Raw genomic sequence first — 16,670 nt, 5'->3', positions numbered from 1 at the left:
GGGTGTATTGGTGGCGGGGGGAGTGAATGTTGAAGGTGATGGATGGGATGCCAATCAAGCGGGCTGCTCTGTCCTAGATGGTGTTGAGCTTCTTGAGTGGTGTTGGAGCTACACTCGTCCAGGCAAGTCTAGTGTATTCCATCACACTCCTAACTTGTGCCTTGCAGATGGTGGACAGGCTTCGGGAAATCAGGAGGTAAGTTAGGCTCCGCAAAATTCCCAGCCTCTGACCAGCTCTAGAATCCACAGAATTTATATGGCTTGTCCAGTTCAGTTTCTGGTCAATGGTAACCCCCAGGATGTTGATAGTGCAGGATTCAGTGATGGGAATGCCATTGAATGTCAAGAAGAAATGGTTGGATTCTCTCTTATTGGAGATGGTCATTCTCTGGCCCTTGTGTGGAACAAATGTTACTTGCCGCTCATCAGCCCGAGACTGAATGCACGTAGGCACGGACTGCTTCAGTATCTGAGGAGTCACAAATGGTGCTGAGCATTGTGCAATCATTAGAAAACATCCCCACTGCTGACCTTATGATGGAGGGAAGATCATTAATGAAGCAGCTGATGATAGTTGGGCCTAGGACACTACCCTGAGGAACTCCTCCAGTGATGTCCTAGGACTGAGAAGATTGCCCTCCAACAACCACAACCAGCTTCCTTTGTGCTAAGTGTGACTCCAACCAGTGGGGAGGTTTCCCTGCTTCCCATTGACTCCCGTTTTGCTAGGGCTCCATGATGCCACTCGGTCAAGTGCTGCCTTGATGTCAAGGGCAGTCACTCTCACCTCACCTCTTGAGTTCAGGTCTTTTGTCCATGTTTGGACCAAGGCTGTAATGATTTCAGGAGCTGAGTGGCCCTGGCAGAGCTCAAACTGAGTCAATGAGCAGATTATTCTGAGTAAGTGCCACTTGATAGCACTGTTGATGACCCCTTCCATCACTTTGCTCATGATTGAAAGTAGGCTGATGGGGTGGTATTTGGCCAGGTTGGATTTGTCCTGCTTTTTGTAGACAAGATATACCTGGGCAATTTTCCACATTGCCTGGTATATGCCAGGGTTGTAGCTGTAGTAGAACAAATTGTCTACAGCTGCAGCAAGTTCTGGAGTACATGCCTTTGGTACTATTGCCAGAATGTTGACAGGGCCCATAGCCTTTGCGGTAGCTTCAGTAGTTTCTTGATATCACGTGGAGTGAATCAATCAGCTGAAGACTGGCATCTGTGATGCTGGGGACCTTCGGTGGAGGCCAAGATGGATCATCCACTCGGCCCTTCTGGCTGAAGATGGTTGAAAATGTTTCAGCCTTGTCTGTGTGCTGGGCTCCCCTCATTGAGGATGGGGATATTTGTGGAGCATCCTCCTCCAGTGAGCTGTTTAATTGTCCACCACCATTCATGACTGAATGTGGCAGGGCTGCAGAGCTTTGATCTGATCAACTGGTTGTGGGATTGCTTAGCTCTGTCTATCGCTCTCTGATTCCGCTGTTTGGTATTCAAGTAGTCCTGTGTTGTAGCTACGCCAGGTTGACATTTCACTTTTAGGTATGCCTTGTGTTGCTCCTGGCATGCCCTCATGCATTCTTCATTGAACCAGGGTTGATCCACCAGCTTGAAGGTAATGGTAGAGTGGGGGTATGTCGGGCCATGAGGTTACAGGTTGTGGTTATATACAATTTTGATGCTGCTGATGGCTCACAATACTCATGGATGCCCAGTTTTAAGTTGCTGGATCTGTTAAAACTCCAACTCATTTAGCACAGTGGCAGTGTCAGGTAACACGATGGAGGGTATCCTCAATGTGAAGATGGGAATTCGTCTCCACAAGGACTGTACAGTGGTCACTCTTACCAATACTGTCATGGACAGATGCATCTGCAACAGATAGGTTGGTCAGAGCGGGGTTAAGTAGGTTTTTCTCTCTTGTTGGTTCCCTCACCACCTGCACCAGACTCACTCTAGCAGCTATGTCCTTTAGGACTCAGCAAGCTCAATCAGTAGTGGTGCTACCGAGCCACTCTTGGTGATGAACATTGAAGTCCTCCACCCAGAGTACAGACTGTGCCCTGCCATCCTTAGTGCTTCTTCCAGGTGGTGTTCACATGGATTCATCAGCTGAGGTGGGCGGGGTGGGTGGGGGAAGTAGGTGGGAATCAGCAGGAGATTTCCTTGCCAATGTTTGACCTGATGCCATGAGACTTCTTGGGGTCCAGAGTCGATGTTGAGGACTCCCAGGGCAACTCCCTCCCGACTGTATACCACTGTGCCGCCACCTCTGTCAGTGGGACTGGACATACCTAGGGATGGTGATGGCGGTGTCTAGGACATTGTAAGATATGATTATGTCAGTATGAACATGTCAGGCTATTGCTTGATTAGTCTGTGAGACAGCTCTCACAATTTTGTCACAAGCCCCCAGATGTTAGTAAGGAGGATCTGTGTGTGCCATTGTTGTCTCTGGTGCCTAGGTCGATGCCAGATCCAGTTTCAGTCCTTTAGACTTTGGGGTTAGCTGTTTGAGACGACTGAGTGGTATGACTTATTAGGCCATTTCAGAGGGCTTTTAAGCATCAACTTCATTGCTGTGGGTCTGGAGTCACATGAAGTTCAGACTAGGTAAGTACGGCAGGTTTCCTGCCCTAAAGGGCATTAGTGAACCACATACGTTTTTATGACAATAGGCAATGGTTTCATGGTTTCTGCTACTGAGACTAGCTTTTAATTAAAGATTTATTAATTGAATTTAAATTCCACCAGCTCCGTGGTGGGATTTGAACCCATGTCCCCACAATGCCACTGCCTCCCCCAGTATAACATACAGGGCAGAACTATTTGCTCAGCATGCAGGCACGTGCCCGACTTGCTTGAGTGTAAAAGAGTGCGTGATGACGTCGGCCAAGCGTCCCGACATTATCATGCACTGGCACAATATTTCAGTCAGCAGGCAGGCATGGGTGTCGGAGCCACGCCTGCCATTAATTAACAGGCCACTTCGGGCCATTAAAAAGTAAATTAACACCAACTTTTCGTTGCCCACGCGATTTTGCGCACATCACATGGAAAAAACGGGCAGGCGGCCAGCCGACAATTTCAAAAACCTCATCCATGGGCGGGATAAATTGGGTCAGCAGCATTGTCAGCGTGAGCAGTGAGGCGTTTGATAGATAGTTTGCTGCTGGTGACTTATTAGTACATACTTCAGGGCTTCATTGTTAGCATTTCCAGGCTTCATTTCAGGACTCATTGGTGTCTCCAAGGACCCAAAGAATTCATACCATGTGGACCCTTCCAGGTATCAGATAGTCTTCTGCTACCCTGGGAATGGGGATTGTGGTCTCTGCTGGTGGCACCTCCTCTGAGGGTGGAGAGAGGGGCAGAAGGAAGAGGAGACCAGGTGTCCCAATGCAGCTTCCAGGAGAGCGACCTGTGGGAGGAGAGGCGCAGGCACAGGAGGGCGCAGGGCCAGCTGGCAGTCCAAGGCATTAGGGGTCACAGGAGATGCCACTATCCTGTTGCCAGGGTTTACAGGCGGTGATGCAGCTACCTCAATATGTCCGAGGTGCAATGCTGAAGGAGGCTCTGCCTCTCAAGGGAGACAGTGACCTCCATTTGTCAGATGATCGGGCCTGAAATCAGCTCCGACTGTGTGAGTGGAAACCCCGTGCCAGTGGTTCTGAAGGTCACAGTGGCCCTCAACTTCTTTGCATCTGGCCCTTTCCAGGGATCAGTGGGGGATCTGTATGGAGTGTCCTAATCAACTATCCATAGTTACGACTAGCTAGTGACAGAAGCTCTGGCGTGGGGGATGAGGTTTCCAACAGCAAATAAAAATTTTAAAATTTAATTAATAACATGTCCTGCTCATGAGGGGAAATTTTTTATAACATTTTTAACATCTTTATTTTTTATTTTGAAAACTTAGTCAGGTCTGTGCCTCGGAGATTTTCAAGCGGTGCACCCGCGTGCACACGTGAAGTTTGCCCCACCCCCACACAGGCAGCGCTGAGCACTGCTGCTCGCGTTTCACGTTGGGCAGGCCCTGATTGGCCTACCAGCATGAAATCGCAATCCAGCCCCGATCGTGGGCAGCAGTCGGCTTTCCGACTGCCCCCGCCGAGCCCACCCGACAAGGGCAAAATTTTGCACCACGTTTGACAAAATTACTGGAGTCTTTTGAGGATGCAACTAGCACAAAACATAAGGGAGAACCAGTAGATGTGGTGTATTTGGGTTTTCAGAAAGCTTTTAATGAAGTCCCACATAAGAGGTTAGTGTGTAAAATTAAAGCACATGGGATTGGGGGTAATATATTGGCATGGATTGAGAATTGGTTAGCAGACAGGAAACAGGGAGTAGGAATAGATGGGTCTTTTTCGGAGTTGCAGGCGGCAACTAGTGGGGTACCGCTGAGATCAGTGCTTGGACCAATATATATATATTCACAATATATATCAATGATTTGGATGAGGGAACCAAATGTAATGTTCCCAAGTTTGATTAAAGCTCAAAACTTGGTGGGAATGTGAACGATAAGGAGGGTGTTAAAAGGCTTCAAGACGATTTAGACAGGTTGAGTGAGTGGGCAAATACATGGCAGAAGCAGTATAATGTGGATAAGTGTAAAGTTATCCACTTCAGTAGGAAAAACAGAATGGCAGAATATTATGTAAATTGTGTTAGATTGGGAAATGTTGATGTACAAAGGGACCTGTGTGTTCTTGTACACCAATCACTGAAAGCAAGCATGCAGGTGCAGCAAGCAGTTAAGAAGGCAAATGGTATGTTGGCCTTCATTGCGATAGGACTTGAGCACAGGAGCAAGAATGTCTTACTGCAGCTGCACAGGGCCCTGGTGAGACCACACCTGGAGCATTGTGTGCAGTTTTGGTCTCCTTACCTAAAAAAAGGATATACTTGCCATAGATGGAGTGCAGCACAGGTTCACCAGACTGATTCCTGGGATGGCAGGGATGTTGTATGAGGAGACATTGGGCCGACTAGGCCTATATTCACTGGAGATCTCATTGAAACATAAAATTCTGACAGGGATGAACAGACTGGATGCAGGGATGATATTTCCTCTGGCTGGGGGGGGTCTAGGGCAAGGGGTCACAGTCTCAGGATACGGGGTAGGCCATTCAGGGCTGAGATGAGGAAAAACTTCTTCACTCTGAGGGTGGTGAACCTATGGGATTCTCTACCACAGAAGGCTGTGGAGGCCAAGTCACTGAATATATTTAAGAGGGAAATAGATAAATTTCTGGACTCTAAAGGCGTCAAGGGGTATGGGGAGAGGGCGGGAGTATTGCGTTGAGAAAGAGAATCAGCCATGAACGGCGGAGCAGGCTCGAAGGGCCAAATGATCTACTCCAGCTCCTATTTTCTATGTTTCTATATTTCTACATGTATAACATCACAGACTCATTGCCATCTAGCATACATTTTAAATGTCAGCAAGTGCAAACAACTTCCATTGCTCTGCATCATTCACGTGGAGGGTGTGAACTACTGAAACAGTAATGTTCAGCTATAAATGTGGTAATGCTGCAAGCAGTCATTACATGGAGCCCACTGAAAAGTGCACTTGGTTGGAATGACTCCAACGCGGGTCGCGATAAATATCTAGAAAACACACAGGAAACAGACTTCAGTGCAGCTGCATCAGGATTATCAATAACCTTCCAAAAACTACACTCATGAAGCCACATTATATGATACTGTGACTCAAGACTTACATGTGTATTGCCCAATCACGATGTTCATTTAGGAATTGTCTTTGTTCATGTCACTTACATGGAAATTGTTGGAATCCATTATTAAGGAAGTAGTAATGGGGCATTTTGAAAGTCAAAAGGCAACCCATCAGAGTCAGCATGGTTTTATGAAGAGTAAATCGTGTTTGACTATTTGCTAGAGTTCTTTAAAGATTGTGACAAGCAAAGTGGATAATGGGGATCCTGTAGATGTAGTATATCTGGACTTCCAGAAGGCCTTTGATAAGGTGCCGCACAAAAGGATAATACACAAGATAAGATCACACGGAGTTAGGGGTAATATATTAGCTTGGATACAGGATTGGCTAACCAACAGAAAGCAGAGAGTCGGGATAAATGGGTCTTTTTCTGGATGGCATGCTGTAACTAGTGGGGTGCCACAGGGTTCGGTCCTTGGGCCCCAACTATTTACAATCTATATTAATGCCTTGCATTCAGGGATAGAAGGTACTATAGTTAAATTTGCAGATGACGCCAAAATAGGTGGGAAAGTAAGTTGCAATGAAGAAATAAGAAATTTACAAATGGATATGGACAGGTCAGGTGAATGGGCCAAAATTTGACAGATGGAGTTTAACGTGGATAAGTGTGAGGTTATCCATTTTGGTCGGAAGAATAAAAGGCGATTCATTATTTAAATGGAGAGAAACTTCAGAATGCTTCAGTGCAGAGGGATCTGGGTGTCCTCGTGCATGAATCGCTGAAAGCTAGTATGCAGGTACAGCAGGTAGTAAGGAAGGCAAATGGAATTTTGGCATTTATTGCTAAAGGAATAGAGTATAAAAATAGGGAAGTGTTGTTGCAACTGTATAAGGCATTGGTGAGACCGCACCTGGGTCCTATGCACAGTTTGGTCCCCTTACTTGAGGAAGGATGCAGTTGCATTGGAGGCGGTTCAGAGGAGGTTCACTAGATTAATTCCAGAGATGTGGGGCTTGTCTTACGAGGAGAGATTGAGCAGTTTAGGCCTATACTCGCTGGAGTTTAGAAGGATGAGAGGAGATCTAATTGAGGTATATAAGATGCTAAAGGGGAGAGACATAGTAGACGTGCTGTGCATGTTTCCCCTTCTGGGGCAATCTAGAATGAGAGGCCATAGTTTTAGGGTGGTAGATTTAAATCAGAGATGAGGAGGAATTACTTTTCTCAAAGGGTCGTGAATCTGTGGAATTCACTACCTCAGAGTGCAGTGGATGCCGGGACGCTGAATAAATTTAAGGAGGAGATAGACAGATTTTTAATTAGTAACGGGTTGAAAGGTTATAGGGAGAGGGCGGGAAATTGGAGTTGAGGCCGAAATGAGATCAGCGGGGCAGGCTCAAGAGGCTGAATTGCCTACTCCTGCTCCTAGTTCTTATGTTCTTATAAAGGCAACTGACTGAGCTGAGATTAAGTGAGGCAACATAGAACTGAGGGACATGATGGGAGATACTTGAGGAGGAGGGTATCTGTTACCCTTGGATGAACGTGGAACATTGCATCACGTGCAAGAGGCATTCAGTACCCGGCACTTTGATGGAGAGAAGCAAAATATATTTACATAGGTGCAAAGTATATACAGTGACTGAATACCTGTGCCACCATTGTGCTTTCAGAACTTCTTAATTTTTCTTACCCTACTGCTACATTTAGGGGTAGCCCCTATATCTGCAGCAGAGGTGGAGTCAGGCTGCTGACAGCTATGCCCTGTTGTCTGAACTGACCTTGGACTGCGTCCTTTGGAGGCCTGAGGTCTGGAGGGTCCCGGCTTGGTAAGGGTCTCCTGCTCAAGGGCAGGTCCACCCTCTTCGGCCTGACCAGCTGGAGTTGATGGGGTCAAAGGCAGTGGAGATTTGGAGCAGCTGGACACCCATGAAGTGTCCTGGGTGGATACCCACGGGGTGTCCAGCCGATGCTCCTCCTCCCTGTGGGTGCCCGAGGGCTCCTCCTTGACAGCTTGAGGAGAAGGGGCACTGGAGGGAGGTCGAGGTGCCCCATTTCCCTCGCGCCTATCCACTGCTGGAATGCACCCATGGCTAGAGCGGCGGCATGCAGATCCGAGTGCAAATCTGGCAGAAACTGCTAGACCTGGGTTTCTAAAGTGGCTGCCACCCTTTCATTGGTGACTTCGATGCGCTTGCATGCCGGAGCCACGACATCAGACAGAACGTGGGTGGACTCCTCCATCCTTCGTTCTAATCTGCTGATGGCCTCTGACAACCCTGCCTGGTGTTCCCCTGCCTGTCTTTGAATCTCCAACATTTCTCTGCAGGCCAATTCCAGAGGCTCATCATCAGACTCAGACTGAGCAGGGGCCAAGTCTTCAGCAGTCCTCCACGTGTCAGAGACCTCAGCTGTCACTGCCTCTGCCTGCTGTGGACACGTGTCTGTGCTGTGCTCACCGGATAGAGACCCCGAGCCTACTCTAGAACTAGGACCTACCAAGGTGTGTGTATCTGCGCTCGGGGAGAGTGGAAGTGAAGGCCGTGATGGCTCTTCATCAGATGCCTCCTCTGGATCCTCAACCAAGATGTTCTGGGGTTGGGATGATGCACTCGCTGGTGCTCTCCGTCCTACTTTTCTTGCTGGTGGCTGGAATAGAGAAAGTAGATAATTGGCTATTGTTTAGACAGGCACCTACATTATGGGCAGGATTTTTAGGTCAGCATGAGGGCGTGATCGGCGGGCCCAGGAGCAGCTGGGGAACCAACCGCTGCCTTCGATCAGTCCCCGACCGCGGTTTCACGCTGGATGGCCAATAAACAGCCAGCCAGCGTGAAGCGCATGCTGAAAAGCTCAGTGCTGCCGGGGTGGGGTTGGGAAGAGGGCAGGCACTGACGTAAGCGTTGGCACGGGCGAGCGCCGAATGATAGTTCCCTGAAGGCAGAGAGGTGCCTCAGGGAGCTGAAGACTTCAAAACAATTAAATAAAGATTTTAAAATCCGGAAAAGAATGTCCACGCATCAGGATCAGTCGCCTGAACATATACATGATGAAAATTCTGTCCATTCATTTTTTTTTAATGGAAACCTCATCCCACCCTTGGATGAGGCTTTAACAAAAGTGCAAAGTCCGCCTTGCAGATTTGCCCCTCTGCCAACTGGTTGGACGGACCAGGAAAAATCGGGATAATTGGAACTTTAACAATTTTAATTGTCTTCTTAATTGTCGGCTGGTGTGCTTCCGACACTCGCACGATCGCCCGATGTCATCTCACGCAATTTTATGCCCGATCAGGTTGGGTGCACACCCACACGCCAACCTAGAAATTCTGCCCTATAAATCGGTCACAGTCATTGTCCATGTATGGCTGATGTCTACTGCATGGATCTTCACTGGCTTGTTGGGGGAAGACAAATCTCACCTTCCGCGTAGGAATGATCTCAATCCTCACCAGCCAGCTCTGCTGCCTGATCCTGATAGGAGTGAGTGTCCTCAACTCCGGCATCACCTCCTCCGGTATGGGATCACTCCCTCTTGTTGTGGGAGACTTGCCCTGCATGAAGACAGATGGACTGACTGTGAGCATCATAGATGAAAGAGCAGATCTGAAGTATGCGTGCTGTTGTACGTGCTGAGTCCTCCCCAGTAAGGGAGAAAGGCACCATTTGTACAGGATGTTACAGGAGATGGTGATGTTAAAATGGCTGTCAGACAATCAGTGCTGATGTCCCTTCTGCTGGTAGTGTGTAACATTCCTGTGGTCTGTAACCCTTACAGTGCCTGATGCTCTTCTGAGACTGCGTTTGGAATGAGGAGAAGGTTCATTTACCCTGGTAAAGCAGATGAGATCATTCATTCTCTTCCTGCACTACATGACGGTCCTCTTTTGTGGGCTACAGACACTGACCTCCTTGGCGACCTACTCAGGTGGGTGAGATCATGATGTTGGACCTCCTGTTCCCATTCCGAGGAAAGAGGACCTCCTGCTGGTCCTGGGGCCTGGAGGAATCTCTCCAGGGAAGCCTCGCTGTCCAATGGAGCAGATGGATTTGGGACTTTTAGGCGCCATGGAGAACCCTCAAGGCACAACACTTGGCCTGCAGAGACTGAATGTGTGTGTAGGTGCTGTTTAAATGTGGCACCCGGACCTTTGACTACATTAGGTAATGGCAGGGAGGATGAATCCCTGCCTGCTCCACCACCAAATTCGACGAGTTCCTTGCTGACGCATAAATAATGAGCTGAAGAAAGGAATATCTGGCACAAGAACCTACCCCGCCGTTCAACGGGGATCATGCCGGCTTTCCCGCCTGCCACCGCAGTTAGTCTGCAGAACAGAAAATTTCACACTAAGTTTCCAAAACTGTACTGAAATTGAAGTTCTAAAAATGTTTCCATGCAACGATTCCAAATTTTGTAACACAAGTTATCAGGTTACCAACATTGACCATTGAATTTCCGCAAGATGGCAAAAGACCCTCAGAAGCTGTGGAAAAACACTTTAACACCATTATGACAGTATTCTGGGTTTTCTGCAGATCTTCCATCTGAGTTAAAGTGAACGACTGGATGAACCCTGGTAGAAATTAATTGCAATGGTCGCTTCTAAGGCCTGAATTTTGCGCTCGTCAGGAACGCATGAACGGTAGGCCCAGAAGTGGCAGGGTATGCTTCCACCCACAAACATCGCAATTTCACACTAGCTGGCCAGTTAAGGGCCAGCCAGTGTGAAACACGCTTGGACATTGGTGCAGCCCTGCCGGCGGGAGTGGAACCATGGTGGATGCCGGATGGAATGGTGATCTGGAGATAGATATAAAATGAGCCCAGGAAGCTCCCTTAAGGCTGCCAGGAGTTGTGGGGAAGCCTAATGGAGCTGTTCACAAAAGACTGGAAAATTTGGCATAAGTGATGGCCTCAGCACCCGGTGGGCATGGTAAGCGGGGTGCAAATGCTGGTGGGCACTCTGCCCCACGATTCGCAGATGACTACTTGCACACCCTAGTGGAGGCAGTGAGTGCCCAGTGTGAAATACCCATGGCAAGTGGAGGCCACCCTACCAGTCGAAGTAGGCTTGGACGGAGGTGGCTGCCCAGGTGAGCGGGCATGTGGTGCACCGCACATGGATCCAGTGCTGGAAATGGTTCATTGATCTTCTGCACTCCGCAAAGGTGTGTACAAACTTGATATGGAAGTGAGTATGGATGTCTTGGAGGGTAGCTGTAAGTCAGGGGTGTGAAATATATCAGGAAGATATCATAATTCTCACAATGTTATTGGAATTTATTGTAAAATAGTGGTATCTGTGTCTGTATGTGTCTGTGTGTATGTGTGTGACTTAATTTGAATAAAACCAGCTGGTCTGAAGGCTTTGATGTGCTAGAAGATGAGCTAGGGTTGAAATGTTAAGTAGGTAAACATAGACGTCAAGGGAACCTTTGTATTTTTAAATAAACCAGACTTAATTGTTTTCAAAAGAGGGTGTGAAATGTGTCACCTAGCCAGGTGAAGTTTAGAAACAGTGGCCAGAATTTTTACCTCATCAGGTGGGCGCACGCCCGAGCTTAACGAGTGTAAAATGACACACAATGACATCGAGCGAGCGTCCCAACATCATTGCACACTCATGTGATATTTTGATCGATGGGCACGCAAGGGAGTCTGCAGCACGCCCACCAACAATTAACAGGCCTATTAAGGCCATTAAAGTACCAATTAATTATAATTTTTCGCTGCCCGCCCAATCTTACAGTTGGCGGGCAGACAAAAAGACCAAGCGGTCTTTGCACTTTTTAGGAAACCTCATCCACAGGTGGGATGAGGTTTCCAACAGCAATTAAAAATAAAATAAAAATTTTAACTCTTCATTAATAACATGTCCCTGCTCATTTGACAGAGTCACGAGGGGACATGTTTTTTTACATTCTTTATTGTTGATTTTTTTACATCTTCAGCTCCCTGAGGCAGCTCTGTGCGTCAGGGAGCTTTTCCTGCACGCACTTGTGCACATGCATGAACTTACATGCTCGCCCTCTTCCCCCCTCCGCCTCCCAAAACAGGCAGCACTGAGCACTGCAGCACGCATTTCATGCTGGGCGGGCATTAATTGGCCCAGAAGTGTGAAATCGTGGTCGTGGCCTGATCGTGGGCAGCGGTCAGCATCCCAATTGCACCCACTCACCCCCGGTGAGCCCACCCAACGAGGGGAAAATTCTGCCCAGTGTGTTTAATTTTCCAAAGATTACTGGCAAAACTTAGTACAATGAGAGATTTTTATTATCAGAAAGGTAATGTCCAAAGACATAGTGAAACAATGGGAATTTACATTCAAAAGGGAAAATATGTATGAAGGAGCGCAGGTTGTGTGTAAGGGTAGGTATTTTAAGATCTAACAAGTGTGAAAAGCCTTCAGCATCTATGCCTCAAGCTGCTGTCTTCAAAGAACTGAAGTTAAGAAAACTCACTTTGAATTCGACTCGTTCAGGGTATTGTGTGTCATTTTGCCTGTGTCTTTTAAGATCTATGTGTCTTACTGTTGCCTTAACAAAAGTGTAACTGGGAGTCAGATTAAGTAGGGGATTCAGAAGTCATTATAACAGTAATTTGTAGACATATATATGCGCTTAAAAATAATTTTTCTTGTTAATAAATGTTTAATCCAGTTTTGTACAACCCTATAAGACTTGGTGGTCTTATTACTACTGAATTCAAGGCATGCATCTCGAAATTTATACAAATTGCAAAACAAATTGTGGCAGTTGTTTCAGGTTTCCCTTTGGGATTTGAACAACTCAGCATTTACCATCGGCTGTGCCATAACAAATACGTAGTGCCAAATGGCACATTTCCCTGCGCCTGCCAAGGGCGGGAGATGTTCCCACTCACCTATTGTGTATAGAAGGCTGAGGAGTGCCAATGTGAGGGTGGGTCGCAAGGCTGGAATGGAGTTGCAAGTTGAGGATGGACTAATGAATGCACTTGTTTATGTTCAGAAGAGAAGCTAAAACATGCTGGAGCGCATACGAATGGGGCGTGGGGTACCCAACATCCTGATCCTGTCCAGGTTTGAGATGGATGCCCTGGACATGGAATGCGAGTGAGGAGCAAGGTGCTCAGGCCTTAGAGTGGCAGGGGCCCCGGAGGACGGTAAGAGTGCAATGGGCAGATGAGAGACTGGGAGAGTGTACAAGAAGGACAGGGTTGTGGCATCTCCAATGAGAAGTTCAAATCCAGAATACCCATCGCTTGGCCATTCACAGTGCCTCAGTGAGACATGTGTCCATTTTGTCAAGCAACCGTAGTGCTTACACAGACGCTTAGGGATGATATTCGTAACTGGCATATTCTGTTTCTCCCTCAGAAGCACCATCCTCATGATGCGTGGCTGACCCTGAGGATTCCCCTTGACACCCTAGGAGGAACCATCGAGTGATGTACCCACGTGACATCCAGTCTCTGCACCAAGCACCTGCGCAGATACAGGCAAGTCAGTGGGCTATAGTGCGTCGGCTCCATTTGGAGTGCACTGTGGTAAGGGCACATCACACTCACATGAGGAGCTGGCAGATAGTGCCTAGGGCCCCAGCAGTCAGAGGAATGCTGGTGGCTAGGACCATGCTGAGTCCAAGGCAAATGATGAGCCTCTGGAGTCATCCATCAGGTGGCAGATGCTGGATGTCCGGCGGGATGTGCTGGAGGATCTGGCGAAGATCCCTCAGGGTCTGCATGCCATGGTCTCAGTCATGGAGGAGCCCATGTGGAGCTTGAGCACTGCACTGCACTTGAGCCCTGAGCACCAAGCACACAGCCTCCTCCACTGAGAGAGTGGCGACTCTGATGGAAAGGCAGCTCCAGGAACAGAATCAGGTGTTCCTGGGGTCCCGCTGAGACCTGCAAGCCCACACACTGGCTGTGACCTCAGGACATTGCTGCCAGTGTGTGGGATGGATGAGGCACCTAAGTCTCTCTTCTAGGTGCCCATCCATCAATGGTGAACAGGGAGGTCCAGATGTACCTCACACTGGTATATGATCTGCCTGTCGTTTCTGTGGGCTCCTGTCATGGCGCAATGGATGAGGATGGCAGCTCCTCTGCCCCTCTGCCAGTGACCGTGCCATCTTCTGAGGCCATGACGACTGAAGAGTACCCAGCCATATTGCTGGTCGCAATCTCCCAGACGGAGCCTGCTCAGGCCCCACTGGCCAGAGGTCAATTGCAGAATCAGCAATCTGCCTCCAATACCGTTGCCAGCGAGGGGGAGGCACCAAGATGTAGCACTCGCAAGTGTAAGTTTAAAGCACCATGAGCACAGGATGAGGTTTTCACAGGTGACGTGTTCATTCCATCAGTGCTATATATTGTTTTTGTGTGACTTTGGCAACCATATTATATTGTGTTCCTTGTTTACAACTCTGGTAAAGATATAAAGCAAGGTTTTTAATGCCCCGAGTGTCCCTCATGTTTTCCATAGGTGCAGGCCTCATCAATGCCTTATGATAGACGGCAGGGGCAGCAAACTTCATTACAGAAGCTGTGAGGTGACATTGGGGTCATGGGCTTGTCTTCTCAGAAATGTGTGAGACGGAGGTGGTGCCCTTGCACTGAGATGGAAACCAAGTCCTGGCAGCCTAGCTGAAGGAGCGTTGAATCAAGGCCTCCCTGGTGTGCCTACCTCCCTGAAGATTCATGAAGTCTGCCTCCTCATCCTCACCCTGTGCCTGCCCGGACTCCTCATCAGACCCATCAGTAGAGTCTTGCGCTAAGGCCTGAGGAGCTGCCTCAGTATCCTCATCCTCGAGTGGGACCCCTTACCAGTGACAGAGTGCAGCAGACCACGATAATAAGCGACACATGCTCTGGAGGATATTGCAGGGAACCCCCGGAATGGCCCAGGCAATGGAACCTCATTTGCAGTAGCCCGGTTGTCCTCTCGACCACTGCCCTTGTGGAGGCATGACTCTGATTGTACTTCTCTTCCACCTCTGTCCTAGGGTGCTGGAGTGGTGACATGAGCCACCTTTTCAACAGTTACCCTTTATCACTTGGCAGCCAACTATCCAGCCGAGCTGGAGCCACGAACAGCCTCGACAACTGGGAGTGTCGCAGGATGTATGCATCATGGGAGCTGCCAAGGAACCTTGCACAGACTTGCAGAATCTGGGTCTTGTAGCCACACACTATCTGCATGTTCATGGAGTGGAAATCTTCCTATTCACAAAGGCACCCAGCTGACCCACTGGCAACTTGATGGCCACATGAGTGTAGTCTCTAGTACCCTGGATGCGGGGGAACCCAGCAATAGCTGTGAAACCTCTGAGTCAGCCTGGCTGGCTTAATCGGTCTAGTAATGAACGAATGTGAGGATCTGTCTGAACAGAACGTCCATTACAAGCTTGACGCAACCATGGACAGCTGATTGGGACAATCCAAACAGATCTCCCTGCTGACCCCTGGAAAGATCCAGATGCATAAAAATTGAGGGGTACTGTGGCCTTCAGAGCCATTGGTGGTGGCTGAAGGGTGCCCACCCTTTCAGTTGAAGGCAATCTCCAGCCCAATCATATGGCATAATATCATGGCGTCCCTAGGGAGGTACAGCCACCTGTGGCACTGGGCCTTGGACATGTTGAAGTCGCTAACTTGCTGCCAGTACATTTTGGCAGCAGGATAGTGGCATCTTCTGCGGTCCCGTCTGCCTTGCTGTCTCTGCTGGCCCTGCACCCCCTGTGCCTTCACCTCTCCTCCCACAGGTCTCTCCCTGTGCCACTGCCTGTGGACATCTGCCCTCCTCTCCCTTCTGCCCCTGTCTTCCTCCTCAGAGGTGGTGACCCCAGTAGAGTACACAATCCCCATCTGCTGAGATGCAGGTGGCACTGCCCCATGCACTGAAGGCTCCACTGGGCAGAAATGCTCCAATAGAGTTGACAAAACATAAGAGTCCTCAAAACAAAGCTAACAAAGCAAATGCTTCAGAAGAAACCTGAGCGAAAGGTCTGAAATCTCAACAATAAAACAATAGCAAACTCTCACCTGAACTTCTACCAACTCACACAGCCAATGCTCCTATCCCTTTTTATCCCACCCTTGGGTGAGAAAAGTGAAAAGACAGGATGGCTGCTTGCCCATGTTGCCTGTGTGCCGAACAAAAAAATCGCATGGGCAATGTAAAATTCAAGTCAATTGCCCTTTTAATTGCCTTAAGTGGCTGATTAGTTTTCGGCCGGCAAGCTGGCGACTCTCACACTATCACATGACTGAATGTTAACGTCAGGATTCATGCCCAAAGTCAGCACATGTGATTTAACATTCTGGGTTGGCTGCGTGCCCAAAACTAGCATGTAAAGTTCTGGCCTATGTACACTTGATAATTTGACTAATGCAGAAAAAAAATCTTCTATTGTAGCTTACCTTGCCTTAGCATTACCAGGTTCCTGTTTGATCAGTGTTGTAAAATCTTGAATTGCTAAACCCCAGTTGGAATTCTCAAAATAAAATAAGCCACGTTTCATCATAGCATCTATTCTTCTTGGGTTTAAAGTAAAAGCCTACAATAAAATATATAAAAGGCCATACCATAATACCTGTCACTATAGTATTCATGCATTTACCATGAATTGATTGTTATTTTAAGAAAATATAAAATTAAGCTAATAATTTAACAGAAAGACATGTTACATCCATAATATTAATTGCCATGGATAAGCATAACGTTTAAAGAAGTGATAAATTTAGGAGCATACTTTTTAAAATAATCTTACATTTTCAATCCATGTTGCACCATACATTGCTCTGTTTTAGAAAAATTAATCTCCATTCATTTTCTGTTTATTACAACTTACATATTTGGAGCAGTTTCATGTCTGAATTGCATTCTGAGTAAAATAAACACACCAGCGTATGTTTCTAATTTTGTACTGCTAGTGGAGAGCCTCATCGACTGAAAGCCCATTGCAGAAATTTTGGTAAACAGTTCAC

General features: G+C 47.8%; 1 protein-coding gene across 1 annotated transcript in view; it reads right to left on the bottom strand.

Moving 5' to 3' along the window:
• ttc6 (tetratricopeptide repeat domain 6) overlaps positions 1 to 16,670 on the bottom strand; it is a 295,077-nt gene that overhangs the window by 197,641 nt on the left and 80,766 nt on the right. Inside the window, exon 10 of the mRNA XM_078563283.1 lies at positions 16,104 to 16,240. Coding sequence (XP_078419409.1) covers positions 16,104 to 16,240 — 137 coding nt within the window. The remainder of the gene's footprint in view (positions 1 to 16,103; positions 16,241 to 16,670) is intronic.

Source organism: Cetorhinus maximus, chromosome 18 (assembly GCF_964194155.1).
Source record: "Cetorhinus maximus chromosome 18, sCetMax3.hap1.1, whole genome shotgun sequence".
Lineage (NCBI taxonomy): Eukaryota > Metazoa > Chordata > Chondrichthyes > Lamniformes > Cetorhinidae > Cetorhinus > Cetorhinus maximus.
The sequence above is the reverse complement of the archived record's forward strand: the minus strand, read 5'-3'. Positions and strand labels throughout refer to the sequence as shown.